The 27406-nt window shown below is 48.6% G+C and overlaps 2 protein-coding genes across 6 annotated transcripts; one reads left to right on the top strand and one right to left on the bottom strand.

The window, feature by feature from the left end:
- MRRF (mitochondrial ribosome recycling factor) lies at positions 1 to 13738 on the bottom strand. Of its 5 annotated transcripts, none has more exons than XM_074923514.1 (8): positions 13463 to 13508; positions 12899 to 12975; positions 12584 to 12783; positions 12043 to 12198; positions 10704 to 10822; positions 7710 to 7801; positions 2010 to 2169; positions 1 to 504 (listed from the first exon to the last, which is right to left on the bottom strand). In XM_074923514.1, the coding sequence occupies exons 3-8, from the start codon at positions 12756 to 12758 to the stop codon at positions 427 to 429; spliced, it is 780 nt and encodes a 259-aa protein (XP_074779615.1). In that variant the 5' UTR covers positions 12759 to 12783; positions 12899 to 12975; positions 13463 to 13508; the 3' UTR covers positions 1 to 426. The 5 variants fall into 5 exon arrangements, with proteins under 5 accessions (XP_074779615.1, XP_074779618.1, XP_074779616.1 ...); XM_074923517.1 differs by lacking the exon at positions 13463 to 13508 and having other exon boundaries at positions 1 to 228; positions 395 to 504; positions 12899 to 13325; XM_074923515.1 differs by lacking the exon at positions 13463 to 13508 and adding an exon at positions 13091 to 13324.
- On the top strand, positions 13709 to 26745 carry RBM18 (RNA binding motif protein 18). Its single transcript, XM_074923519.1, has 6 exons — positions 13709 to 13824; positions 13925 to 14041; positions 20067 to 20193; positions 21424 to 21510; positions 23351 to 23436; positions 24833 to 26745. The coding sequence occupies exons 2-6, from the start codon at positions 13929 to 13931 to the stop codon at positions 24990 to 24992; spliced, it is 573 nt and encodes a 190-aa protein (XP_074779620.1). The 5' UTR covers positions 13709 to 13824; positions 13925 to 13928; the 3' UTR covers positions 24993 to 26745.
- The last annotated feature ends 661 nt before the right edge of the window (positions 26746 to 27406 follow it).

The raw sequence follows: 27406 nt of genomic DNA on the forward strand, positions 1-27406 counted from the left end.
TCCACATCTCATTCTGACTTTATTTTAAGCAAAAAGAACTGTCGAGGTTCACAGCAGGACAGCGCAGGTTCCCCTTGCGCGTGGTCCTCGCCTCCGCGAGGTGCTGGGGCGCAAACGAGCCGGTCCTCCTGTGCCTCAGCTTCCGTGTGGGAGCCCTTCCAGCAGCCTCCAGTCCTCCCTCCTGCCATTTTATTTTTTTAATCTTAGTTCACCCGGTTCTGTTGCCACCTGGATGAAGAACAGTGAGGAGTTTCCCCGCTCCCTCCAGTACAATCCAAGGAGGGGAATGGGAGCAGCCAAAGCACAGAGCTGCTCCGGAGGTCTGGCAGAGCCCCCCCAGAGGCTGTGACTGCAGGCAGGGGTGCTGCCGGCGTGCCTGGCTGCCTGCTCTTACTTGGGGAGGGAGTGTGTCCGTCGGGACGGCGCTTATCCAAGCAGCTCCTTGGTCTTGGCTGCCAGCAGCTTGTCCATCTCCGCTGTAGTGCTGTCAGTCATTTGCTGGATCTGTGGTAACACAGTACAAGCCTGAGTCGTATGGTAGGTGATGCCAGAGTTTAAAGGGAAACGAGTGACTACATCACCTCCTGAAACAAAGCCTAAAGTCCTAATAAACCCCAAAATAGTGCTGGGGCAAAAAGTGGCTCTTCCTGGGGGCTCCCACCAGCCCTCAGTGACTCTGTGCCAGTGTTGCGTCTGAACGGCGAGAAGAGGGACTGGTCAGAGGCTCTGAAGAGATGCGCAACACAAACTCTCGTCAGAGCTTCACAAGTGACTTGGTCAGATCCTTATTTAACAGAGTGACTTCAGGGGAAGGCAGAGTTAGAGACCTGCTGGTGTTGGCACCAGAGAATCTCTTCTGATCTCACTGCCTCCTGCAATCTTTCCACTGCTAGAACTAGGTAATAGCAGGAGCGCAGCGTTATTGCACGCTAAGAATTCACACACCAAGTAACAGATGTTTGTTTCTTGTAAAAAGAAATAAATGGTCATTTGTTAAAGCCCTGCCCAGAGATCAGGTCTTCTGGCAAGCACGTAAACAGGACCAAAATGTGCGTGCACTTCTCTGAGTGAGTGCAGATAAAGGTTGGAGCACGTCGGGGTGGGGGGGTTATGCACTAGTTTTACAGGACTGATTAAGATGCACTCGCTCCCAGGGTCTGAGGTATATGATGATGACCTTTCCTTGTGCTGAAAAATTTGGGTACAAGCAAAAATTAAGACTTGAGACGCTACCTCTCCAAATACAGAAAACCATCTGTCTGCTCTGGGAGAACTCCTTCCCAACAGGATTCAGTTACAATAGCATAGCCATTTTTCCTGCTTGCACAAATGCTCTGTATATCAATGTTTATTTTTGTGAGCACACAGAGAACTGTCCCGAAGCATTTGCAATGTATCTAACTTTAGCTGCTAATAAACAAACAGCTAAAAAGTAATGGCCTGCCTTCACAGGCATCAATTCAGCAAAACACTTAGGCTTGTGCCTGAGTTTATGCCCAAGTAATTGACTTTAGTGACATCTGCTCTTAGGGAATTAGGCATGTACTTAAGTATTTTCCTGAATTGGAGCCAAAAACTCCTAACAGAGATAATCTTGCTAGCCTTTTCATTAATAACAAACTGGAGCAATCCTCATTAACACCAGCTGTTTTGCAGTGGCCAGGCGCTGTGTAAATGGTGGTAACGTGGGTTGGTTTGCTCCCCGAGTTCAGCTGGTTTGCGCAACAATCCCTCGTAGTATGAAAGCTCTTGGGGAACATTTTTTCCTGTGTCTGCTTGCAGTGGTTCATATTATAAATTTGCCTTTGAGATTGAAGCCCCAAATTTTGCAAAGAAGAAGCAAATACAACAGCCATTGCCAACTCAAAAAATCCAGCCCAGGGCCACACGTTCCCCAGGTGGGTTCTCAGTGCTGGAGATTTGTCAGCAAGAGCTGGGACAAACACACCACTGAGCTGTGAAACATCATGATATGGCAGAAAGGAAAAAAAAAAAAAAAAAAAATTTACCTGCTTTTCTAGCATCCAGATGGTATCTTCAGACACTTGGTTCTTGAACTTCTTTATCTGGTTGATGTTTTTGCTTCGCACCTTTCTCAGGGCCTCTTTGGACTTGTTGGTGGACTGCTTGGCGAGCTTGGCCAGGTTCTCCCTGTGCTCTCTCGTGACCCTAGCAGTGTGGGGAAAGAAAATAAAACCAAAAGGAAAAAGTGTCATGTGTAGCCCACCCAGATTTATGTTCTGTGATGGAGTTCAGGTAGATGCTGCAATCCTCTCGCTGCCTCCAACTGGCCTAGACTCGCTCTGCGTGGAGGCTCTATGTCACAAGGGCAGAGGGACTTAACAGCTCGGGGCATTTTTTTTTTTTTTTCAGGCTTTGGGCCACCTGAGTGAACTGGCCACCTTCGTGCAGCATCGCCAGGGCAGCGCACCCCAGGGAAGCAAGTCATGAGCCCAGAACAGAAAATTTTCAGCACAGCCCTAAGCTGAGGGACTTGGACTGAATCTTACTTGTTTTATAGTTGTCACTGCAGTGCCTGAAAGTTGTGCTGAAACATTCAGACTTTCCTGTTTCCCACTGCCAAAGCATCTGTGGGAAAGAGGCAAAATCCAGCTCCAGACCTGAGAGATGGAGCTAAAATGTGTAATCCTGCAAAGCCGTGAGGAAACCTTCACCCCTTCCTGAAACTTGGTATTATTTCCCTGTAACTGAATTACATATCTGGAAGCCACAGCACGTATATTTTACTCAACCTTGCTCCAGCTCATCATGACCAGGCTTTTTCACCAAGATGATGTGAACGCCCAGTTTGACAAGAGGATGCTGCTAGACGTGGCTAGCCACAGGTAACCCGGCCCAGGAGAACTTCAGCTCCACCTTCCCCCCAACACGGGGCCAGTTACTGCTGCAGTGCCACAAGAAAATCCTCAACTTTCCATCCCAAACTAAAAACTGCAGGTGATGAGGGAGTCTGGCCACCTGAATAAGGCACAGGAATGGCTGACGTGTCACCTCAGCTCCGGTAATGCTCCAGCACCTACAGCTGATCACTGTCAACATCAACTGCTAGTGCTTAACAATAATATTTTCATTATTTTCATGCCTAGTGAAGTTTCTAGACTGCCTTGAGAACGAGAAACCCCGGTGCACTCCCCGAGACTCGCTAGCAAGAGAGCACCCGTCTGTTCACAGAAGATATTGCAAAATAAACATTTCACAGGAGTATTTAGAAATTGGCTGCAACAGCCTGGGTCACCAAAACACTGAGGCCAAGACTCTTCCTGCAGAGAGCTCAGGAAACGTGGGGCTCGGGCTCCCGGGGCAGCGCCAGCTCTGCCCCCGCCCGGGCGGCCCCTCGGCCCTTCCCCAGCCTGGGCACGGCCCAGCCGGTCGCGCGTGTGCCGACACCTTCCCGCGACGGCCGGGTCGCTCGTGGCAGATCTCTGCAGAGGCGCTGGCCTCTGGCCACTTATCTTTCTTGCGTGGCTTCCCAGAACTGGTTGGTAATTACGGGAATTCGGGATCACTAGAAGAGCCAACAGACCTAGAGAGCAGCGACCCGCTCGTGGTGCCCCCGCTCGTCCCCCCAGCCCATCCTGCTCCCAGCTGAGGGGACATGGCCAGTGGCTTTCACATGTGGCCAGAGGCTTCTGGTCGAGCCGGGACTGAACACCTAATTAGAAGTGAGCGGGGTTACTTGTGGTTTCCTCTGCATCCCAACACCGGTGCCTTCAGGGCTTCTCGAGTTCGATCTCCCCAGCCAGAGGTCCCGCGGCACATGCAAAACCAGCAAAGCCGGCTCACAAGCAGAGGTCCGGGTGAGGTCAGATTCTCAGGCAGCTTTTTGGGGGGGCGGGGAGTCAATCCTGGCTGCTAAACTTAGAGGAGGGAGCTGGAAATCTCTCCCATCTCCTGCTGGGTGGCGAGGTAAGCCAGTCCGCAGCAGGGCTGCCTCAGCTGTGGGAGAGCTCGCTCGCCGTCAGCTATTCGCCTCCCTGCTCCTGCTCAGCTTTTGCGAGTTGTGCCGAGGGTATCACTCGCCTGCTTGGGGCTGCCGAGCCTTTAAGGAAATGTTTTTGTTTATGCAGCGCTGCCAGATTTCCTATGCTTCTTGGCACGGGGTCACAGCTTTCATGCCTCCTTGTCTGTCTTTATTAACACCAATTTCTTTTTATCACTGCGCAGCGCCGTGGAGTTTCTCAGAGGGTTTTATGTTCCAGCCAGACTGTGTGTAAATTCTCAGCAATGCTACCAACAATGCCAGAAACGGACACTTTTTCAAGCAGATGCTGTTTCTGGTTAAGGAATCCATCAACGCGAGCCAGGCACATGGTTTCTAAGGACAGTTGTTTAATCCTGCCCCCAGGTCTGGGACTTTTAGGCTGGTTTTAGATATGTTTTCTTTTCTGTCTAGTAACCATTGCCCCTACCCCCTCTTTAAGCCAAAAAAAAGGGTAAAGTGAACCCGGGGAAGGGGTGCCAGAAGTGGGGAACATGAACAAGGTCCCTGCTTGTTGCCCTTTCCACCCTCCCCTGCAGCTCAGGGGGCAGCGGCTCAAATCCTGCCGTTCCCCCGGGGCCGGTCCTGCCCCGGCAGGATCAGGACAGAGCCCGGTGACTGATGCATCACCCCGCAGGTAACATCTCTTTTTCTGCTTCCCCCAGCGAGCAGGGGTTGAAGCACCACAGCCCCTGGATGCTCCTCTCCCTGCACACGGCGGGAGCAGACCCACAGCGAGCACGACGCGGGCCACGGCTCGTCTCCAGCGCAAGACGTTTGTGCGGGTAAGAGTAATTTCTGTATCTCAAATGCTAGGAATTTCCTGTGAACGAGAGGGATCAGTGAAAGGAAAGTAGGCTTAACTAAATACTCTGCATGCATAATTGCAGATAAACACAGGGTGCAACATATATTGCTCAACAAAAAGCATGCAAGAGACTTCTGATGATGAGCGATCTGGAGCAACGCTTTGGCGTTTTTTTTCAAATGAAATTTTTTTGAGTCCTTTCTCCCCATAGTAGATATCTTTGCATATTTCTTAAAGGGCAAAGGAAAAAAAAGCGCACAATGAGTCATTAAACTTTCAGATGAGTCATCTGGCTTTCAGTAAAGCATGTGTAAAAATATTACTAATTTACAAACAATATCCAGTGTAACACAATGGGTCCAAAAAAGATGAATCTAAAAATGAGGCAATACCATAAAAGGCACAAGGTCAGGTCAAATTTGGCCAAGAGATCAACCAATACAAATGTTCCCATGGCTGGATTTCTTTCCTTTTTTTAATTTTTAAGCCCTCAGAGAATACTTTTTATACAAATAAATATTGCCTATGCAGTGCTAGCAACACAAACAGGCGAATGCCTTAGGGAGCAGAGAGGATCCTAGCAGGCAGCAGAAGTAAACACGAATGAGTGTATTTTTCTGTTAAAACTGCAATGCAAAACCTAAACTCATAGGATAAATACTGAAAAGTAAACTCCATTTTAAAATGCTCAGTTGAAACCCACTGAAGCACAGCTGGACCTGCATGAGGCAAAATACGACGCGTGTCTGTCCAGCTGATAGATCAGACTAAAAACTGTTTTTAATAACAGGTAAGGGCAATTTGGGCTTGATTCTACTTTTACTGTGCCTCCCCTCATGAAAGAACCAATTTCTGCAGAAACAATATTGTCTCTTCATTTCTGATTTGTTTGCTCGTTTTGCACACCTGCCATTTCACTGCATCTCTCTCATATATTCTTTGTAAACATCTTTAGAGTTAGGAAAATTAAAAACTTAGAAAAATTTAAAAGTAATTGAGGGATAGAATTTTAGAGAGGCCTCTAGCAGAATTTGATCATTTCTGCCCTGCTTTGTATTAGGTTGTCTGCTCGTCTTTTTTGGTAAGTGGATGAAACTCTGAAAGACCCAGTTGAGGGGGTGAGCACATGGGACTGGAGGTGCCCGTGGGTCTCCCAACCCCAAATCCTCTTTAACTCAGGACTCCCTGGGCTGGGATCCAGCCAGGAAGAAGGGGCAGGAGCAACAACTCGTATGCACCGGAGGAACGAGGAAGCACACCAGGCAGATCTCCCCTGGGGACAGAAGACTCATTTTTGCTCTGCAGCACCGCAAAAGATAGTGACAGACCGTACACATTTGTTTAAAAAACAGTATTTTTTTTTTAAAGATTGGGATTTGCAGTTTTGGAGTTTCCTCCCCTGCAATTCATATTCAAGGATGACCCAAGTGCCCATTAACAATCAAACCACTGTGCAGCAACCCGGGAGCCTCAGCAATTATGAAGATAATGGTGCCCTCCTCCTCCTCTGCCTCCTCTCCTGAGGAATGGGGGAAGGGCCGGGAGCACGGGGAAAAGAAAATCAGCAAATAGAATGATAATGTCACTCCCTCTCACCGACAGCAACGGAAAGCTGCAATTAGACTTCTCTGATCAAAATGCTAGATAAAATTCCATAGAATTTATTAAAGTAGATCTAAAGCATGAGAAATACTTGGCTCACCTTTACTGAGAAGTCACCTGCCTGTAAAAGGCAGCGCACGTGCAAGGCGTTTGTGTGCCCAGACAGGGTAGGGAGCCCCCTTTACCCTTTGGGGGTGTTTGTTCGCAGCCCCCCAGCGCCAGGTAAACCCCGGGGTGGGGTGTGAGACCATGTGCATCCACGTCTGCCCACGGTATTTAGGCAGCTCCGCCGCTGCAGGGTCCAAGCACCCGCAGGAACTGGTGGATTTTCCTTGTGCCACCCAACCCGGGCAGAGCAGCACCACCGCCCCTGCTCCAGGCTCTGTCACGGTACGAGCAGAGCTGCTGGGAGGTCTCGCTCCACGCAAGACCCAGCCTGGTCCCCAGGACTGAACACGCGTGTGCCGTGCCCTCAGCGTGCTCCCAGGGGGTCCCTCCCTCTTTACCTTCATCTGCAAGGCACCCCGCTCGCAGGCAGGGACCCCGGCACGCTGCAGCCCCAAGCACACTAAGCCAGGATCATCAGGAGCGCCGTGGAAGTGCTCTCCTGATCCAGACTGAAGCTCTGATCCAGGGGCACCTCCTGCCTTGTCCGAGGGCTGGGAGACACCTGCGATGGGTGAGGGAAGCGATGCCCAGGGCTTGCCCAGGAGCAGCCTGCTTTTCTATCCGTCCTACACCCAAATTTCCAGCAACTATCAGTTATACAATGTGTATTACACAAGAAGAGGGAGTCAATTTTTTTAGTCAAAACTACTGATATCCTCTCTCTTTCTTTCATCACTTCCTCTTAGTGTTCTCTGCAGCAAGGTGCTATTCACTCCTAAGACTACTGGTTCACTCCTGCGTTACTGCTGCTGTGTGCTGGTGTCATTCAATGAATTTACAGCATGGCAGCAAAAAATCAGCCCCTGAATTAAGGCAGAACAGCTTCAAAAGCCTTTGGCTGTCTCTTGCAAAGTGCTGCAGCCAGCTAGGACCAAGTTTCCTCTGCAGAGGGAAGATAAAGAACAGTAAGACCAACCATCAGATGCCAAAATGTGGTGACTTAAAGCACAGGCACTTGGAAGAGATTCCACCAGACGCTTTTAGGGGCTCAGATTTTTTTTTTTCTGAATGTGAAAGTAGCTGCATCGCAACATCACAGCAATTGTACATGCTTACCCTCTGAAGGGCACTCGCTGCAACCTACTGTGTTACCTTGCATGATGATGAACTTGGGCAGCCATCAATACTCACTTAGGAACTGGCACCCGAATTATTGTCCCATCCACTTCTGGGTTCAGGTTCATGCCGCTCTCCCTTATAGCCTTCGTAGCTGCAGCTGTGCTCTGTAAAACAGATCAAAAGGTAAAGGGAATTAGGAAATAATCATTCCCATATGCCAGAACTCTGTCAATAGTTGGCAATCCATCTCCACGGAACATGGAAACATTTACTTCTGTTACCAGTAAGATCAGGAAGTTACATTGGTGCCGAGAGCTTTGATCAAACCGAATGGGAAACTATGGCTGTGCTCGGTATCAGGGTAGGGGGGCACGAAGGGGGGGAGAGGGGAAGGGAAGCAACAACAAAAGAAAACTGTTTTGCTTCTTTGAAACTATTTGAATGGTTTGAGGCAACGCAGAGTGAAACCGCAATAAATTCCCAAGGCATAGCCTGACTGTGGCGAAGGAGATGAAAGATTCTGAGCATTTAAAAATTCCAGTTGAATGTTTCCCACTAGAAATCACACAGTGCCAATTTAGAAACGTTAACTAACTTAACCGCTTCAGCACTACAACCTAACCGCATTACATCAGGGCAGTAGCAGCTGGCTGAGAAATAGTGCCTGTGCCCAGCTCTATGTTTATTTTACAGCTTATTACTTAGGATTAACTTCTCAAAACTCCACCACCGCTGGCTGATGCTCTGCTCTGCTTAAGTGGGGTGCACAGGTTTGCCTGGTAACTGCAGAGTGATTAAAATGCTTCCTGCCCCCTCGCAGGGCGCTGGTGTACCTTTACAGAGTGTCAGGCTTTACGGTTAAATCCGAGTTTTGCCAGAAGCCCCCACAGCTCTGCCAGGTTGCTTCGTTCTTGACACTGACAACAGCAAGACCGAGCGAGTCTGTATCCTTGTGGCACTCACACGGCATTTCCTACAAGGCACGTTGCTATTTCTGATGCTCTTTCCCATCATTAACTTCAGCTCCAGGCTGCTGCAGACATTATTTATGAAGTTCAGCTTTTGTCAACTGAGGCACGAACTAAAGCTCTGTGCATTTGTTTAGGTCTCCGACACGTGACATCGCTGAACGAAACAAATGCTCTGCCAGTGTTTTGTAAAGACATAACTGCTGTTCTCTACAAGACAACAAGGGCAGAGAAAATGTAACTAAGATGATCTCAGCATGTTAGGAATGTAAACGTGTTATTCTAGGGACGGTGCTTGCTCTGTAGGAAGGAAATGCTCAGTAAAAGCTGTGTTGTTTAACATACATATTGCAGGAGATAGAGGAAGGGGAAAATATTGCAATATTACCCCCATCCTCTTGCAGCCCATGACATAAATAGCTGTGCTTAAAAAACATAAGTCTTGTTTGGTTTTATAACTCTCAGGCAAGCAGAATTTGGCCCCGCATGTTCTTTTTCTATGATTATTTTCTTTGCCAGACTCCTCAGGCATTTTTATTTGCTTTTCAGTGCCATGAAGTACTGACTTTCTGCTGTAAGTAGTGACATTAAGAACACGTGCCTGTAATGGTTTTAAGAGTTCAGTCTATCCATGGAACGGTTACGGCACAAAACAACTCCATTGAGAGAAACAGTTCTAGCTCTAGTTCAAATGAAAAACGGTCCTTTGGCTTCGAAAGCAAATGTAGGCAATGCTGTATAGTGTGATATTTAATTTCTCACAGGCCCATTTCTCGGCCTGAGCTCCTGCTTGGACAGGGGCTCAGTCATGGAGTGACCTCCCCAGCCCTCTCAGCTCCGGCACTCCGAGGGACCTTGGTGCACTCGCTGATGAGCGGCCTTCATTCTTCAAAGACATTACACATGCTGGATACACTTTAAGAAACACTTAGGCATCAAGTGCCTTACACTGACCTCCTCTGAGACTTTGCTGACTTAATTAATTGGGGAAAGCCTTTGCAAAATAAATAGAGATAAGCTTTGGCAAGCCTCCAGCCCCGGAGCGGGATGACTAGCTGACCTTGTGCTGGTTACTGCTCCTATCTGCACGCCTGCCCCACTCTATCTGCGCCAGCCTGCTGCAGGGGACCACTAGTGCTTGATCCTGAGGTGGGATGCAGATTTTCTGCCTCACTGACGGGCAAGTCTAACTAGAGCTCCTGCAGAAAATGAAGGGAATTCGGCTCTCCCAGAGGACAGGTCAAAGCACCTAATTCAGGTTCTGAGCTGCAGGTGCTGCCAAGGCAGGAGCTCACTAACCTCAGCAGTGCCCGAGCCAGGCCCTGGGACAGCACTTAGCACAGGCCCAGCTTAGTCCTACCCAGGAGGCTTTTCAGAAGCTCTTAAACCACATCAGCAGCTTCTTCTGTGAGCTCTCAGGGGGGTGTCACCAGCCCCACTAATAAGTAAGCAAGTTTTAGAGGAGTTTGATGGTGTCCCCAGCACAAATACAGATTATTCTAACTACACATGTGGCTCTGTGCCTGGCCACGTCTTCATAAGGAACTGAAATGACATAAATAGAGCAGATGCAGCACCGCTTCCATGTGTGTAACTCAGGTGAACCAAAGGAGAGCCGTGCGTGTGCTCAAGAGTACCAGGTGCTGTAAAAGCACGGGAAATGGGGAGCCCTGGCAGGGCACAGTCAATCCGGGCATCCAGTCTGTGACACACTCAGTGCTGCTTTTCAACCACGCTCTTGCAGATCCAGCTGATGGGAAACCAGTCCCCAGAGCAAACCCCTCACACTGTGGCATTTATTGGATACGACCCTGAGAGCAGCCGCAGCCTGAGGGGCAGCACGTCACTCCCGTCTGACCCTGTCCTGCTGCAGGCAGGATGCTCCGTGTGACAGGCAGGGCTGGAGGCATCGCTCACCCCGTGCAGCAAAATACAGCTTCTGGTTTGTATCAGCCGCCAAGTGACACGCAGCCCAGCGGAGCTCTCAGCCCTGCCAGCTTTGACTCATTTAGTCTAAATGTTCCTTTGCTCAGCATCAACCTGTTTGCTCCCATGGTAATTATCTCCCCTCCCAATGCCTTTGGTAACGTGTCCTTACCTCTGGAAAATCGGTCATGTTCACTATAATGAGCTGAGGTGACTTCTGCGAGATCTGCCCCAGCTGGTTTAGTGGAAATTTCCCATCTTTTGTCATCACCATTATGTGATCAAGGGCCCCTCAAAAGAACCAAACACAGGGGAGTTTCAGTATGATACAGCAGTTCACAGCGATGCTGAAGAAAAACGCAGTGTCCCACTTCCCTTCTGGTATGCAAAATACAGATGTTACAAAAGAAAAAAAACACATGTTTATTCAGACTTCAGGTGCTGTTTGTGTTCATGCATCCCCTGTGGTATTTGCAAGGTAAATATTTCAATGCACAAAAACATGAAAACAAAACTGTTGTTTGTTTTTGTTACTAGAATAGGAAAACTAAGCCAGATTGTTAAGAATTAAAAGGAAAACGTTATTTTTTGATTCTTAGAACTTAAAGAAAAGCAAAATGTTGTTACAAAAATCAAGACAACTATTGTCTTGAACTGAGCAGTGCTCTCTTAAACCCCTCTTTTTTTTTTTTTTTTTTTCCCCAAGTCCCAAGAGGAAGTGTTGTACACTGCCTAATTTAAAGTATTCAGTTTCTCTCTGAGCTACTCTTAATCTGCTCTCTAGTTCCTGCTGAAAAATGTTAACAGGCCAAAAGGCACATGGGACAAGAGGTACTTTATCAGTGCAATTAAAAAAAATACCTATGGTTAAAATAAATAGTTAAGAGAGTGAGCTATGCTTTCCAACTCCATTAAAGACTGAAGTGCCCCTGCCAGAGCTGGGGTGGTGAATGATACAAATTTGGTCATTGTTTAACATTAAATTTTATCCCTGAAACTCAATACTACTTACAAATACGTATGCTCAGAGTGTTACAGTAACCGTAGCTTAGTCAAATATATTCACATTTCTTCCTAAAACGCAAAATTCACTAAGTGAACAAGGCTTGTACAGGTCACTACCCACAAAGACGCACAGCAAAAAAAGTTTGTATTTGCCAGACACCAGCCTGATGGCAATTTCCAAAAGGCTAATTTAATGGCAATTGGATTTTTCCTGCCCTACTGCACCATTAGCTGACAACCTGCTTCATCACATCTGCAAACAGTTCAGTTAGACACTTTTGACATCTCCCACTTACAAAAGCTATTTCCAGGAAGTTATTAACAAAAATGGATTCTTCCTGGTCAAGCTCAGGGTGCAGGAAGCCTTTAGCTGGGGACGTCAAGGTTGTAGTAACTGGGTGCCCAGTGAATAAATAAAAAGAAAATAAATTTTGAAAAAAATCAGAGTTCTCTGATTGGTATCCTTACTTACAGGCAACAGAGCATCATACAAGAAAGTTACCAACCTGGTGAGGTTCTAACACTGAGATTCCTGCTGAAATCTTCTTTCAGAGCTTCCACCACTGCCTGCATGTCTTCTTTGGTTTCTTCCAAATTGATAATATCCTCGACTAGGGCAGCACTGATATTCACTCTGGCTTGACTCTGCCCTTTACCTTTAGCTGCAGATTACACATAAAATTAACTTCTATTTATGACAAGTTAGTTGTTGCATTAGAAAGCAGAAAGAAGCTATTAAAACCCCTGTTAGATTCAGAATCGAGTCTAAGATAAACCAAAGTAACTGCATTTTTTAATGAGCAAACAGCCCAGCACTTGAGCACATAAGACAAAAATGTATTTGCAGGTCACACTGTGGGCACTGACTCCAGCCTGGACTGTGACCATCGCTCCCTCCTGCCCCAGCCCAGCAGCAGCTCCATGGGAAGGGTTAAGGTTTCCTGTACACTGCAGCACTGTTCGGCAAACCAGCTCCTCCAGTACTGGTACAAGAGATAAAAGGGATAAGAAAAGAAATTCTGGCAACATAGAGGCTGCCACCTTTACCTTTTTTGGTAGCTAGCTGTCTGGTCAGCAGCATCTGGTGGGCACACTGCCCGCAGGCACCGAGCAGCAGGGCTGGGCAGCCTGCAGGAGCCCGCGGCAGCGCCCGTGGCACGGCGAAGGAAGAACAATACAGCAGGGCAGGCAGGTGACGGGAGCATCTTAGTGCCACAGCCATCGTTTACAGCTCCTCCGCAACTCGCCTGGAAAAGAGAAATGGAAAATGGTCCACTCAGTGAGCTAGAAAGAAACGGATTCAGGTCTTTGTTGTGCCTGTCAGGGCATGGTGACAGTTCGGCAAGGTGGGTCCGGGCGTACCGCAGCGACTGCCTGGTGAATCCAGCTGAAGGGGCTGGGTGGCAGCCAGCCCGCACCCACGTTATCTCGGCACGGGCCTGAGAAGCAAAAGCCACAACAGCTTGTCAAACTATCTGGTATTTGCACGTCAGTGGAATAGAAACTTTAATTCTGTCACGGGAGGGTTGAAGCCCCAAACTCCCTGGAATTTACAAGATTTATTTCAGCCCGGGCCGCTCGCGGCTCAGAGGCGTTATCGCAGCTGCGGCTCTGCTGTGCTCGGAGCTGACGGGATCTCCGGGACCCCCCAACCCCGGGAAGCTGCCGCCGACGGCCACCGAAGGGACAGGCCTCTCCGCCGCTCCGAAGACGGTCCCGGGGGCGCCAACGCCCGTGCTCGGGCACGACGGCCGCGCCCCGCGCCCCCTGCCCCCCCGGGCCCGGCGGCGGGGACCCCACGGACACCCCGGGACCCCACGGACACCCCGGGACCCCCGCGGCTTCGCCCGCCCCGCGCCGACGGGCCCCGCCACACGTGCGCACAGGCCCCACCCATCGCGCCCCCGCCCCTTTCCCTAACCCCACCCCCGGCACAAGGCCCCGCCTCCTCGTTTGGCCCTGCCCCCTGTTCCCTCTCTCAGGACGCGCCGGCCCGGCCCGGCCCCGCCCCCGGGCGCCCCCCGGTGCCCCCCGCGGAGGGCCGGGCCGGGCCGGGCCTTCCCGCTCCGCCTGCCGGGCCGGGCCGGGCACCGGGGGCGGCGGAGGGGAGGATGGGGGGCGGGCGGCTGGGCGTCCGCCTCTGCGCTCACCGTCGCGCAGCGCCGCGCGTTTGAGCCAACGTCATCGGTCCGCGCCGCGGCGTTACGTCACTAATCGGCGCCAAGGGCGGGGCGAGGCCTACGCGAGGACGGAAGCGGCCGCGGCCTGCGCGGTCCCGCGGTGTCATGGTGAGTGCGGCCCCGGCCCGGCTTGTCCCCGCCACGCCGGCCCGGCCTGTGCCCCCCCGCGCCTCCTGCCCCTCCCTGCTCTCACCGGTGCCCTCCGCAGAGCCATGGAGCCGGGGCGCCAGGCGCTGCCGCTGGAGAACGCCTCCATCCTCTCCGAGGGCGCCCTGCAGGACGGGCACCGCCTCTGGATCGGCAACCTCGACCCCAAGATCACCGAGTGAGTGACTGCGTGCGGGCACCGCACCCCCCAACCTCCCCCCCGGTACCCCCCCGCTAGCGGCCCCGCCTCCCCCGGCCCTCAGGGGCGCCGCCTCCCTCCCGCTCCCCCGCCCCCAGTAGCGGTACCGACCCCTGTCGTTGCCCCCATGAGTGGAGCCGTGCTCCTCCCCCCCAGCAGCAGCGCAGCACCCCTGGACAGTGCCGCATCTCCCCGCCTTGGTGTGTCCCCCCCAAGCCCTGACTGCCCCTCCCAGGGCCCAGCCTTAGGTCCGGGTGCTGCGCACCCTCCGGTCCCCGGTACCGAGGGCTCGCCCGGGTGTGGGACGGGTGGCAGTTTAGGGGGGACACGCTCTGGGGGTGTCCCCATGCCCGGGGGGGTGGCACAGGCTGATGTAGCACACCCAGCTCTTGCCTCTGCCCTGCAGCGAGGGGTGATGCTCGCCCACTCCAGCAGATTTGCCAACTGGTACCAGCTCCCATGGCACTGGCGGGTGACCCCGTGGCTGCTCGGTGCTGCTGCCTGGCATCGGGTGGCCCAAAATGTGGGTGTGCGGGGGGGGTGGGGAGTCTGTGCTGGCCCCCCAGACCAAGGGGTACAGAGACAGGTGCGTAACTACAACATACAGCAGTCATCTGAGCCACTGATAGGGCTGGAAGCTCAGGGGTTGAAAACATCTTTGTTTTCTAAAATAGGGAAATGTTAGAATTTTATGTTAGAGACTTTCAGGGTGATCAAGAGCCTTGTTTTATTATTATTTAGCTGGTGTCAGCAGTGGGATGTAGGTTGAACAGAGGAGAGTTACTCACTGGAGTAACTGGTAGCGAGGTAGGATGTGGTGTGCCTGGCTGCTTATGGTGGATAAGTGCATAAATCTAATGTGTGTGTGTGTGTATGCATTTCGTGTGTTCTCCAGACTACAGATAATTATCTTTTGAGCAAACATTTGAACAGCTAAATTGTCAAGGGAATATGACTTGCTGTCCAATATTTGGATAGCGTGCTGAGAAATCACTAGGTTGTATTACAGAAAAAAACAACAACAAAAAACACAACCAAAAAACCCCCAAATAAAACCAAAAAAACCCAAAACAAAATCAGTTTGGGGTTTATACACTTCTAAGAGACAAGCACTTTTGATTAACTATTGTATATGCCTGTCATGGAATACTTTTTCTTCCTGCTTCTTTTTGTGTGTGTGCAGGTGCTAGGTTTTTATTCTAAATGCGGTTCATCTTAACAGAGCAGTTTTCTAATAGCTTCTAAATGGAATCATTAATGCATTGTGCTTTTCAGCCATTCAGCTTTGGGTGGTTTCCGCATTAATTACTGTTTTTATCCCATGGCTACGTTACTCTGGTTTATCCACATTCACTGACCACATGACATTAGATACAGGACTTCTTGAGCGGGTTGTTTGCTGGGTCCTTAAAGATTCAGGAAACTGGGTTAGTGTGAGGAGAAGACAGTGGATATGTGTAAATGCGTTAGATCCTTCGCTTGCCGGGGTGACCATTAGTGGTGTTTTTAAAGACTCTTTCAGTCAAGGTTGTTTCCCTGAATCTAGGCCAGACAAGTAATAGCTTTATGTGCTAGAATTTACTGTTTTCATAGCTTGGGTGAAATGAGTTTTGTGTGTTTCAGTCGGCTTCTTGCATGAGCAGGCTGTTCCTTTTCCAGTAACCTATTGCAAGCTGCCTGAATTCAGCAGTCTGGGTGTGGTGCACAGCTGTCCTGGTCCCCTCACTGCTGGGGACCGTGTCCAGAGCCGTATCACAGCTGTGGGCAAGGGGCTTCATTCTCCAGTGTCATCAAAGTGCTTCCATGCTACTAAATCTTTAAAGCTAGCCCAGTGATGAGTGACAGTGCTTCTTACTTATTTCAGGCTTTATAAATCTGTGTCTTGCTTTTGGTTTTGCTTTAAAAATGCCTACTCTCCCCTGCAGGCTATATTGTAATCTTCATTTCCTTGCGAATAAAAAAAGAGGAAGTTCCTTTTAACACGTTGTCAGTGTAGAAAAGAGTGCAGTTCTATGTCAGGTCAGTAAGTTTCTGTAAATGGTCTTGACCCTTACTTTCTTATCTTAAGAGCTTACATCTCTGCTCATAGTTGCTCATCTGAATTACCCCTGTTGAGGTTACTAATCACACGACTAAAAACCTATATACCTGAAAACTAAATAGCTGGTTGGTCATTTGCTGCTTTTATCTGATTTTTAAAGGGTTGCCTCTGCAATTTCCATGTTAGATTTGTTTAAGACGGAGTGAAGTTGATTGAATTGTTAGCAGGGTTAATAACTGGTTGTGACTTTCTCGAGCAGAAAAGAGTTCGGAAAGTCTTGAATTAATCCAAGACTCTCATTTAGAGAGCAACCTATAGCTGCAATCAAGTGCTGGGGAGTTAATAGGTAACGTACACATTTGAGCACAAGCTGCAGTAATAGGAATTTATAAATGTAGGGCTGCCCACAAATTACAGCCTGCAAGTTGGTGGCTTATAGGAGGTTATTGCACATACTGAGTAACTGTGACTCAGATGGGAGTCTCGAAGGATCTTGAACACTCCTGTACCCTACGTACTGGGGTGTGCTGGGTCTTCTGGTGAGCATTCCACCTTGCCAGTAGCGTTTGTTTGGGTGACTTCTTTTATCCAGCATGCCTAGAGGATTGTTCTGCCCGTGGAAGAAAACAGCATTAGGAGTTCACTGAGGGTGTTCTTGGCAGCTGGAAGGAGGCGAGCGGGCACCCCAGGACCTCGCAGCTGTCAGTGACGTAGGAGACTGTCTGCTGGCACTTCTGATGCTGAATGCTCCCTGCCTGGGGCCTGCCACGGCAGTGCAGGAGCAGAGCAGCCCATGGTTGGTTCTGGGTTTGGTGTCACTGAGCAGGGAAGCCTTGGAGCCCCCTCGCCATTGCTGTGAGCATTGCCTGGTGCAACATTTGTCCCTCAGTTGCACAGCAGGGCAGGAGATATGCTGTGGCACAACTGTTTGTTCACATCCCAACTCAGTGCTCCCATCCTGTGGGGGGAAAAACCCGTTGTTTAGTTACATCTCCCGTCTGGCAAGCGGAGTAGGACTGCCTCCTCTGCCCGTTCCTGTTTGTAAAGCCTGTTGGGACTTTTCAACATTTTAGACAGGCAAAAATTTCATTTCCAGCTCTACAGTTATACATACGTATTACCTAGTTTCCAGTAGCCTGTGAATGGCCATTCATTTTCCACGGGTATGTAATAGCGGGTGTTCAACTTCCTCAACTGTTCTGCCGCTTGTCTAGGATCCCATCTTGATGAGTCTCACCTAGAAAACAATGTGTGCGTAAGTTGTTGTTACAGACTCCTACTGACTCCCAGTGGGGCAAAATTCTTCGCAATAATAGGTTTCGCATGTGGCCCGGTACATTTGCGGTATCCTTGGGACAGCATTGTTCAGAGGAAGCCTTGCCTGTGTTTGAATAGCGCTCGGGGTGCCAGGAGGAAGAGTAGAGGAAAAGGAAATGGGGGAGCTGCTGGTTTGTCTCGCATTCACATCAGATGACAGGAAGTGGAAACTGAGGTTGGCTGCGGTGATCTGCACAGCACGGTGGGGCCACATCTGTGCGAGTAACTTCCAAGCTCTACATAACCCAAGTCATTGCCATAGTAAAGCTTTTTACATGTTCTCACTTTTTTTTTTTTTAAAGGCTTCATGTTTTCCATGACAGGTCTTCCTTCAGTACTGAAGTCCTCTTGGCTTGGAGAACTACTTGTCAAGTTACTGCTAATGCCCTCACTAGATTAACAGTAACAAATCACAGTTGCAGTCTGAAACTTTTTAGTTATTCAAGACTTCAGTTCTGAGCTGTTTCGTGGAGAGTAAGTGACCTGCAGTTGTAAAAATTTCACACGTGGTTGGAAAACAGTGTTTGCATCACCTGTCATCTACAGATTCTAAATAAAATAGATTACATAGGTCACATCTAGACTCTTAGTGAAATTTAAGTGAACTAGTACTGTTTTGCTACTAAGATAGTATTGTTTGAATGCAGCGGTTCTCAAAAAAACCCCAAACCATAAAATATTCCTTTGAGCGGGGCAGCTGCAGAGTTTTGTTGCTAAACAGAATGCAACGAGAATCATCGTTGCCTTTGTGATTGCCCAAAGGGGAACAGCATTCGAGTGGTAAGGACTTTATTTTCATACTGCTGAAATTGCGAGTACTTTTTGTAGCAAGGTATTTGAAGAAACAAACCCGTGGTGCATTTACATATTTTGGAGGCCCTGAAAGTTCAACAGGTGGGGTTTTATATACATCCTACACTCCAAGGTTGGTGTTTTTACTTGTACATCTCTGGCTGGTTGTTGGTAGCTTGAGGTGTGGTGGTGAAACTTGGCTGCTGTGTAACCAGCTCCTTTTTTCCCCCCCGTCCCCCCTCTGGCTTTTCTGTCTCCCTTGCCTTCAGAGCAGAGACTGAGGGTTCATAGGCCTCTTGGAAGACCATGGGCTTCGTCTGTACTCCAAAGGATGTAGGAAGCCTTCCATAATCTATTACAATGTGTTTATTCCCCTGGGAGATAACTTGGCCCTTCTGCACTGCTCCTCTGAACGCTTGCTGCACCTTCACCTCTTTAGAAGTGCATATCCTGAATGTCCACCGTGACCCATCCTGTGAGATGACTCACGTTCCTGGAACTTTCTTGCCTGGCTCCTGGAGCGTCACAAAGGGCTAGAGCCCTTTTCAAACATCCTATCAGGCTTTATTAGGAAAAAATGTTGTCTGCCCTTCCTATTCGGACTGTCCCTAAAGGTGCCTGGTGCATTTGGCAGTCTTGGGCCACTACTGACCAGTCGTGTCTGGACTTGCAAGGTGTTTTCCAGTGCCTGGTGCTCCATGTGCACTCTGAGATATCCTGGTGGGCCTTCAGAGCACTGAGTGTTATCTTGCAAGCTGAAAAACTGGGTTGAGACTCCATGGCTTGCTGCTGAACGCTGGACAGCTGATCGGGAGAGGATGAGTCCTGACACCCTTATTAAACCTTTAAACAATTCTTAATTGTTAGGGACAGGGTCAGGCAGTGACATAGTAACAGGTGTCATTTTCCTTCCAGGTCAGCTAGTGACATTAAACACTTTGATCCCAGGAACCGAAAAAAGCTGCAGAGAACTTTCAGGATTAGATGTGGCCTGTAGAACAAATGTGGTCCTTATTTTCAGTCACTCCGTGCACTAGATACTAAGCAGGCAGATTTAGTCTGGCTTTCCACAGTTTTATTGGAAACAGGACTCTCCCCACTGGATGGCAGGAAGATAATTGGCTAAATAAGTGTCTGACTTCTGTGTGCATGTTGCTGAAAAGCTGTCTGAGCCAGGAGCACTGGCAGATTTGGCCTGGATCATCCTGAGGTCTGTCTGGTGGCAGTAGACCAGGCAAAAAAAAAAAAAAAAAAAAAGGCAATTCCTGGTTGCAGTTTGTTCTTTTGAGTCTTTTGTCTTCCTCCTCCCCCAGCTCTGCAAGGCAAGTAGGAGAGTGGCTGCATTTTCGTATGACCTGGCTGTGGTGTTGTCAGTGCACTGATAACTGAGGATCCTGAGGGACATGGGGTGCTGTGGTCTGTGGGCTGGGACCGCTCAGGTGGCCACCTCAGGGCCAGCGAGGTGCAGACACGGTGTTTATGCTTGAAAGTAGGTGTGATTTAGTGAGGCAGGAGGCAAAGCCCTCCCGGAGCCATAGGGAGCCATTGCGTAATTGTCCAAAAGCCAACTATTAATAGATCTCCTGCATGCCCTTTGGCTGGCACGGCTGGGAGGGAAGTGTTGTGCCTCGGGGTGTTAGAGCAGTCCCTGGTAAGGCAGCTCAGAGCTGTGGGTGCTGAGGGGTTGCTGTACAGGGTGCCCACCTCTGTAGGTAATTGGGAATACTTGTATGACACAACTGCTTTTGTTATTGACCGTGAAATAGGGGGGGGGGGGATTGGGAGGTTTCTCTCTATCCCCCCCACTTTCAAAGTGGTGAAAGGCATCATAAAAATGTCTTCTCTCCCCTTCAGATATCACCTCCTCAAACTCCTTCAGAAGTTTGGCAAAGTAAAGCAATTTGACTTTCTCTTTCACAAGTCTGGTGCTCTGGAGGGGCAGCCGAGGGGTTACTGTTTTGTGAACTTTGAAACCAAACAGGTATGTCGCTTTTATCTACAATTCTCATTTAAGTGACTGGCTCCTTTCCCCATCTTTTTTATGTCAATGTAAAGCTGAAACAGGCAAGGATAAATTACATACCTTGTCTACACAAACCCACAGGCTCTGAACAGCTCCACTCCGTGACACCCACTTTGTGACTGTTCCTGGAAGTAGCAGTAGTGATTTCCTTTCTCCTCTGCTCTTTTCCTGAATCCTGCTTTCTAATGCTAATCAGCAAGGGACAGTTCTTCGGTCCCCTTTTGTAGTGAGCTCATGGAGTTGTACCGTGGAGATGCTGTGATCCACACAGAGCTTTGGATCAGCCTGCCAGACCACCCAAAATCGAGAACTGCTCTGAATCCTCCTGGTTTTACTTTCGCGCATTCACGAAGCCAAACACCAACTTGTGTGATGCTGCCAGATGTACGTGACACATCTGCAGCATTCTAGAGTGAGCTGCCCCTGACTGTCCATTTGGGGTTTTAGCTCTTGTTACAAATCAAAATTTCAAGTCTTGCTCACCTGTAACATCAGAGTTGTAGTTATTTTGCCGTAATTCTGCCAGAATTCTTCAAAAGTTAGGAAAAACAGCATGTTTGGGGATTGCTTGTGGTTGTATGACCTCATCCTTTTGCTGTGCAGTTGCTGGTAAGGATGTCAGAAAAGCCCTGACACGGTGTGTTAGCCCTAGAAAATTATTCATAGCAAGATGGAACAGCATTGCAACGTAAATCTTCAACTGCTGTGAATCGAGTTTTATGGGAGTGTCCCAAAGCTGTGATTCCACTGCCGAGCCTCGAACGGGACCAAGTGGATCATGTCCCCAGTGTGCATGAGCAGGACCTGGGATGAGTGTAAGACGGGTTAAGGAGGCAGATGTAATCACTGTAATGAGCCACGGGATTTTCTAGAGAAACTCCTGTAGCATAAACCTCCCTCGGAGTGCTGTTCCAGTGGCCTCTCTGTTTGGTATTGTCCCCATTTCCTCCCCCAAAATAAGTGAAAGAATAAACCAACAAGGCTGATAAAAGTCTCGTTACTCAGATATAAGAGTCTTCCAAAGATATTCCTGGGTTGGGATACAATGGGATAAAGTTTCTTTGCTGTCAGCTAGCTGCACTTACAGAACAGCTGTACTTCCAGATTAACAAAGAAAAAAGGCTCTTTACATCTGAGTTGGTTTTGACTAAAGACTTGGTTTGTTTATTGAACTGTCTTCCTGTGCAGGAAGCAGAAAAGGCGATCCAGTGTCTCAATGGGAAGCTGGCCCTTTCCAAGAAACTGGTGGTGCGGTGGGCTCATGCACAAGTCAAGGTAAGCTTGTGGTATAAATAAGAATTGCTTTTAATTTGTAAAATTGAAAAACTTTGATTTTAAGGAACAGTTTTTATCAAGGCTATCTTAGCCTGGCCAAGGTAATTTTGGTCTGTTCTAGGAAATAACTCTCATAGACACACTGTTAACAATCTGCCGCTTCTGTCTACCTGAACTGTGCTGGATGAGCGGTGAGTAAGAATAGGCTGTATAACCTGATGTTCTTTGTAAGGGACTTTCTGATCAGTGGTGTGAACAGACTACTTCTACAAATGTCCATGTTTTAACATGTTTTAACTTTCCCCAAACTGACTGGCACAAAGTTTGAATCCTTCCCTTTGTGGTTTTGCTCCCTTTTTGGATAGGAGATGCATGGAAATTCCCAATTACTAAGTACTTTTTTACTTTGTTCCACTTCTGAGAGCACTTATGTAGCAGCAGCTCTAATTACTTCTGACTTTAAAGCAACATATTTCACATCTAAGCTAAATATCCTTTTATTGCTTGCTCTGTCATATAAAACATCAAGTTTTAGTATTAATTTAGGCAGTACCTTCTGGGATGTCTTTGTTTTAATTTATTTAAATTATTGCATTTTTTCCTGCAGTTACTTACTATCTGGTATTTGAATACTTTTCACATTTTTAATAACTTTCTTTGCAGATAATTGGATTTTGGGAGAGGTGGGGTGGAGCTGCTGCTTGTTATTTTTCCTTTGGGTAGTTTGCTTTTAGCACGTGCTGATTATCCTACAAGCAGCCTTCTACCCTTATCAAGCATACTAGTGCATCTGTTCTGGATGCTAAAAAAAACCAAAACAGATATCTCTGTTAAAGGAGACCATGTTGTTTTAATTATTGGCTTCAAGGGCTCCAGGCTCTTGTCAGCACATCCAAGCTTGCGCAAATCCAGTCTCCATTTTCTTGAGCTCTGTAGCTACTAGAGCGCCATGTGCTTCTGGATGCCTGAAGAATGATCAGGCCGTAAAAGGAGTTTCAGCCAGAGGAGTGAGTGTCTGCCCAGCTGGGAGTTCAGCGGGGTAGCTCAGTGCTTGGCTGTCCAGGGTATGGTGAAGAACATGCATAAATAATCACTTCAGTTTGCATGGCATTTTCTAATCCATGAATGGAAAGATTTAACAACGCAGAACTTTGGCTTATTGTAACAAGTGTTTATTTTAGACAATACCAGCACCATGCTAAGTAGTTTTAAGATGAGTGGCCAAGGCTTACCAGACACTGTCGGTTTGAGCAGCTCTGCTGAAAAACAAACCTGACTTTGTGCCAAGCGAAATAAGGAAGCAGAACACAGCGAATAGTTAGGGGGGCCCTTTGCCCACAGAGATGACAGACTCACAGACTGCTTTCTGCAGAAAAGAGGTGGTTCCAAACTGCTCTTTTTTTTTTTTTTTTTTTCCCCCTGTTCTCTTCTTTTCTCCCAGCACTGTGATTCCGCGCAGTCGTGTGCAGAGTCAGAAGGCACCCCAAGCACAGTGTCTGTGTAGAGAGCACAGTGATACAGGAGAGTAGTTACCTTCAAATTTACCATCTTTGCTTTGTGCCTTATACAGAGGGGAACAAGAAGTGGTGAGACAGGATAAGGTTTAAGGATCCATAGTACCATGCGCAGAAGTGTTCAGTATCAGAGTCTACGTTCCATGTTGGTACTAAACAAATATTATGGTTGGGATTTGTTTCAGTGTTTGGCCACGAAAATCATTCTTAGCAAAAGCTTCACAAAATACGAGGTGATGCTCATCCAACTTGAAAGCGTATCTGCGGGCAAATGTTTCTTTGTTTGTTATTCCAGCTGACTTCAATCCTTGGTCTCTTGTTCACAGAGATATGATCACAATAAAAATGAGAAGATCCTTCCAATCAGTCTGGAGCCATCTTCCAGCACGGAGCCGCCCCAGTCTAACCTAAGGTAGGAGATGGGGTGGGTGAGAGGTGTCCAAACTGTGGGAGTGGTGGGGAACAAACTGCTTTGATTTCAGTAAGGTCTGGGGTTGTTGGAGTTATGTTTGTGCTGAAACTCTAAGGTGGCAGAAAAGCTGTTTTTAAAAGGGCGACATGCTGCAAAGTAACCCCTTTGATGTGGGACACTTCAGACTTGAAGTTCATTTTCTAACGTGTGAAGCTTCTAGGGCAGTAGGAAGGAAGAGAGGTGAGGAGAGGAACTGGGAGTGTGTAACATTCCAGCTCCCTTAGGCAGAACGTGCCGTATGAATTTCAGTGAGAGGTTTTGTACTGTACTAATTCGATTAATCAAAACGCTTGTGAGCAAGAATTTCTTCTATAGTGGCAAAATATTAAAACAAAATCACGTGTAGTACTTCACATAGAACTAATTTTTTTTTTTAATTTTTTTATGTTTGTTTTTTTGCCAGCGTTAGGGCTGGTAGGTCTGCTCTGTGGGATGTGGTTAAATTCTCCAACCCCTCCATTTACCTAAAGCACGTAGTGCTGCTTTGCTAATTCACGGTTTGGTTGAAAGGATATGTGGTTTCCCTCTGTGTTCTGTCAGTGGAACCCTATGAGGAACCAGGACTGGGGATAATGAATTTGCCTACAGATAAAATGAGCTAGGAATTCAGAAGTAACACGCTAGGAAGTAACGAGCAGAGAGGCTCGAGTCGTGCGGATTGTTAGCTCCGTCAGCGGCACGGAGGAGCTGTGTTAGCGAGGATGGATGCTGCAAGAAGCCGCAGCGGAGAAGGGAACGTTCCTCAGTCCGTACCCAATGGGGGATAGTGAATAACAAAAGTCGTAGGAATTTGGGGTGTAACCTGGGATAGCTTCTCCCTTTGGGATAAACCCTGCTAATGCTGAAATAATGTTTCTTCCTGACCTAATTAGAGTCTGGGGTTTTCCCATCCCGAGCGGTCTTGTAGCTGGGAGGAAGTCTGGCTTTCATTTCTCTGCTGTTTCCAGCAGCCTCGTCTGAGCTGCGCTCTGCTGCACATGCTCAGACCTCTTTACATGACATCATCTCACATGAAGTAGGAAGCCTCGCTGTGTACTTGTCTCGCTCGGTGTCCTCAGGAAAGTGCTGAGTAGGTGCAAGGACCGTTATTTTGTGGTGCTGTGATACATCTTGGAGGAGCAAATCCGTGCTGAGGATTGCAGTGCAGCAGCGTGGGCTTTAAGCAGTAGGTTCCTGCCTCCCAACTTCACGCTGCCTGTGAATGCAGCGGTGGGGGCTGCCCTGGCCCCTCCTCGTGTGACTAAGTATTCGCATGTCAACAAAATCTCTGGATTGCTGTACTCTGATTCCATGCTAAGATCAAGCTTGAGTTCTCTTCTGCTTTTTCTCTTCCCAGCGTCAGCGCGAAAATAAAGGCCATTGAAGCCAAACTGAAAATGATGGCAGAAAACCCGGATGCAGAATATCCTGCAGCACCTGTTTATTCTTACTTCAAACCACCGGATAAGAAAAGGACTACTCCTTATTCCAGAGCTGCCTGGAAATCTAGAAGATGATGCTTATGAATGGATAATGGTAGCAAGACACACTGCTTTGTATACCCGGAGTCCTCCAATGCTTTTGTACTTTGTAGAGTGAGAAGGATGCCACCACCTGAGCCCCCCGCCGCTGCCCACGGCGCAGTGTTCCCTGACACCTTCGGTGGTCTGCTGCCTCCTCCTTGCTGCCAGCGCAGCTTCGCAGCTGAAGGCTGTTCAGAAAAGTAGGTTCCCTTCAAAGCCTCTGATGAACATGCAGACAACCTCTCGTTAGCGTGCATTCATTAGCAAGATTAGAAGCAGTAACCAGTGTATGGAGGAAAGCACATCCAAAAATACTCCATTTAACTGATTACTTTTTAAAGTATTTTTGAACAAAAAAGTATTCCGATTCGTGTTTTTAATGGAGGGCACTTGGTTTTGATTAACATTCTGTAGTTACCACGGAAAACTTTTTCATCTCAATAAAACTCATTTTAAATAGATTTTGCAACACTTTTAGTAACTGTGCATGCAATATTTTATATGCACCAAAGCAAATCCGTTTTGCATTTCGACTTGCAAACTTTAGGGTATTACTTTACGATGTGACAACCTTAAGATAATGACATAGCACGGGTATTTTCATTGTCATTTAGGTGGTAGGTATGTGCCCCCATGTAGGAATTAGTGTGTTTACACCCCCCTGAGGCCTGCGCTGAGCTTCAGAGCGCAGCAGTGGCATATCTAATGTTGGTGATCAGTTTGTTGCTCTTCAGCAACCAGATGTGACAGCGTGAGAATAACGCTGCAGCCTCTGAGACATCTGTCAAGCACGTGACCTCACCGTTTGCCCACCAGCCAGTCCAACGCCTGGTTTTCACTGGCTGGTAAAGGTGGCCAGTTGCCTCTTGGTGTAAAGTGGCACAAACATTTGTGCCAAAATGATTCCTCTGTGTGCGGGGGATGACCTGCACCAGGTGCTTCATTTGCGAGTCCGACGGATGGCGTTTCACTTGTGCCACAGATCAGATGGTTTGTTTTTCTCCCTAAGTAGAAATATGAGGAAAAAAAAAAAACCTCGTCTGGCAGCGTTTTCTCCTTGGGACACACAGCGCTGCGACTGCGTGTGCAAGGGGCACCTTGGAGAACGTTTATGCTCTGGTCCGGGGGTTCTGATTTTACCAGTGTCTGCTCACTGGTGAATCTTCACCTCTTGAGTTGCTTCCCCAAACTGGTTAACAGTGGTCTCAAGAGGAGGAAAATCACTTGTAAACAGCCCCTGGTTGCTGTACACAGGTGTTGCTCCCTGGTGTAGCACAGTGAGGTTTGTAGTCCCGCGGCAGCGCGCCTCCCTCCTGGCAGAGCACGTGTCCAGCCGAGCGTCTGGGACGAGGCTCTGCCTGTCTGATGGGTGGGTTGTTAAAAGCCTGAATTGTTCAAAAGTAGGCCTCGTGCTGTTAAATATTTGCTTTCTAGTTTTTTGGTACCTGAGTAAAGAGAAAAGTAGTATCATTGGGAGTTTGTACCCCTGTGAATGTCAATAACACCCGTTTACATTCCTCTGTGAACAGCCTGTGTTTTGTTCTTGCGTGGTCTAACGTTTGTAGTCCCCTGGATCTGTATCTGCGTTATTCAGGACAGCAATCCATTCTCTTTCTATTAGGAATTTAGAAGATACCTAGATTCAAATCGGGTATGTGGTGGTGTTCCTGTCAGAACCATACTTTGATATTTATTTGTATTTAAATACAATCTGTTGAAATTCTTACGGCTCTAAATAAACATTTAAAATGCATGTTTTCCTCCAGGAAAGCGAGGGTGGCCAGCAGGAAGTGAGGGTGGTAAATGCTTGGCATCAGCCGGAGTCCACTGATACAAATCTGGGTACAATAGGATCAGTATCTTTTTTTTTTTTTCCAAATTTTTTTTTTTTCCACACTACCACAGTCACTAACAGAAGTGCCTTGTGTGTCCTTGGGCCCGACTCAGACCTGGGGGAGCTTTATTGCAGGTCGGTGTTTGTGTCGGTCACTCCCGCCAGCCTGGCAGGGGCTGGTGCTGCCGGCGCTTCCCAGGAATGCTGCAGCTTCCCGCAGGCCCCGCGCCGCTTCGGCGGCCACGGCCAGAGCGCAGCAAAACCCAGAGGCTCTGACCCTGCAGCCCGGAGGAGGTAAACGCTCAGGAGAGGGTTTTACAGGAGTGCCAGCTCCGGGGCCTTGGGTATCAACCATCCGCCAGGTCTGAGCGGCCCCGGCAGCGCTTGGGAGGAGGATGGGGCCGGCTCTGCAGCTGTGAGCACGGCGGCTGGCAGGCTGGGGGGGCACGGAGAGCGGGGCTTGGCTGCTGGGGGGCTGGTTCTTGGCCCCACCACACAGCCCCGGCCTCCCGGGGGTTTCTGTGCTTCCCCCATCCTTCCAGCGCAGCCCCGGGGGCGAGGTGGGTGCCGGGGA

The sequence above is a fragment of the Athene noctua genome, chromosome 20 (genome assembly GCF_965140245.1).
Source record: "Athene noctua chromosome 20, bAthNoc1.hap1.1, whole genome shotgun sequence".
In the NCBI taxonomy this organism is placed as follows: Eukaryota; Metazoa; Chordata; class Aves; order Strigiformes; family Strigidae; genus Athene; species Athene noctua.

Coding starts and splice junctions, on each gene's coding strand:
- RBM18 (XM_074923519.1), top strand. CDS start 13,929: ATGGAGCCGGGGCGCCAGGCGCTGCCGCTGGAGAACGCCTCCATCCTC. Junction 20,194..21,423: donor TGAACTTTGAAACCAAACAG/GTATGTCGCTTT, acceptor CTTCCTGTGCAG/GAAGCAGAAAAGGCGATCCA. Junction 23,437..24,832: donor CCGCCCCAGTCTAACCTAAG/GTAGGAGATGGG, acceptor TTCTCTTCCCAG/CGTCAGCGCGAAAATAAAGG.
- MRRF (XM_074923516.1), bottom strand. CDS start 12,758: ATGGCTGTGGCACTAAGATGCTCCCGTCACCTGCCTGCCCTGCTGTAT. Junction 7,802..10,703: donor ACATGACCGATTTTCCAGAG/GTAAGGACACGT, acceptor TCTGTTTTACAG/AGCACAGCTGCAGCTACGAA. Junction 505..2,009: donor TCTGGATGCTAGAAAAGCAG/GTAAATTTTTTT, acceptor GTGTTACCACAG/ATCCAGCAAATGACTGACAG.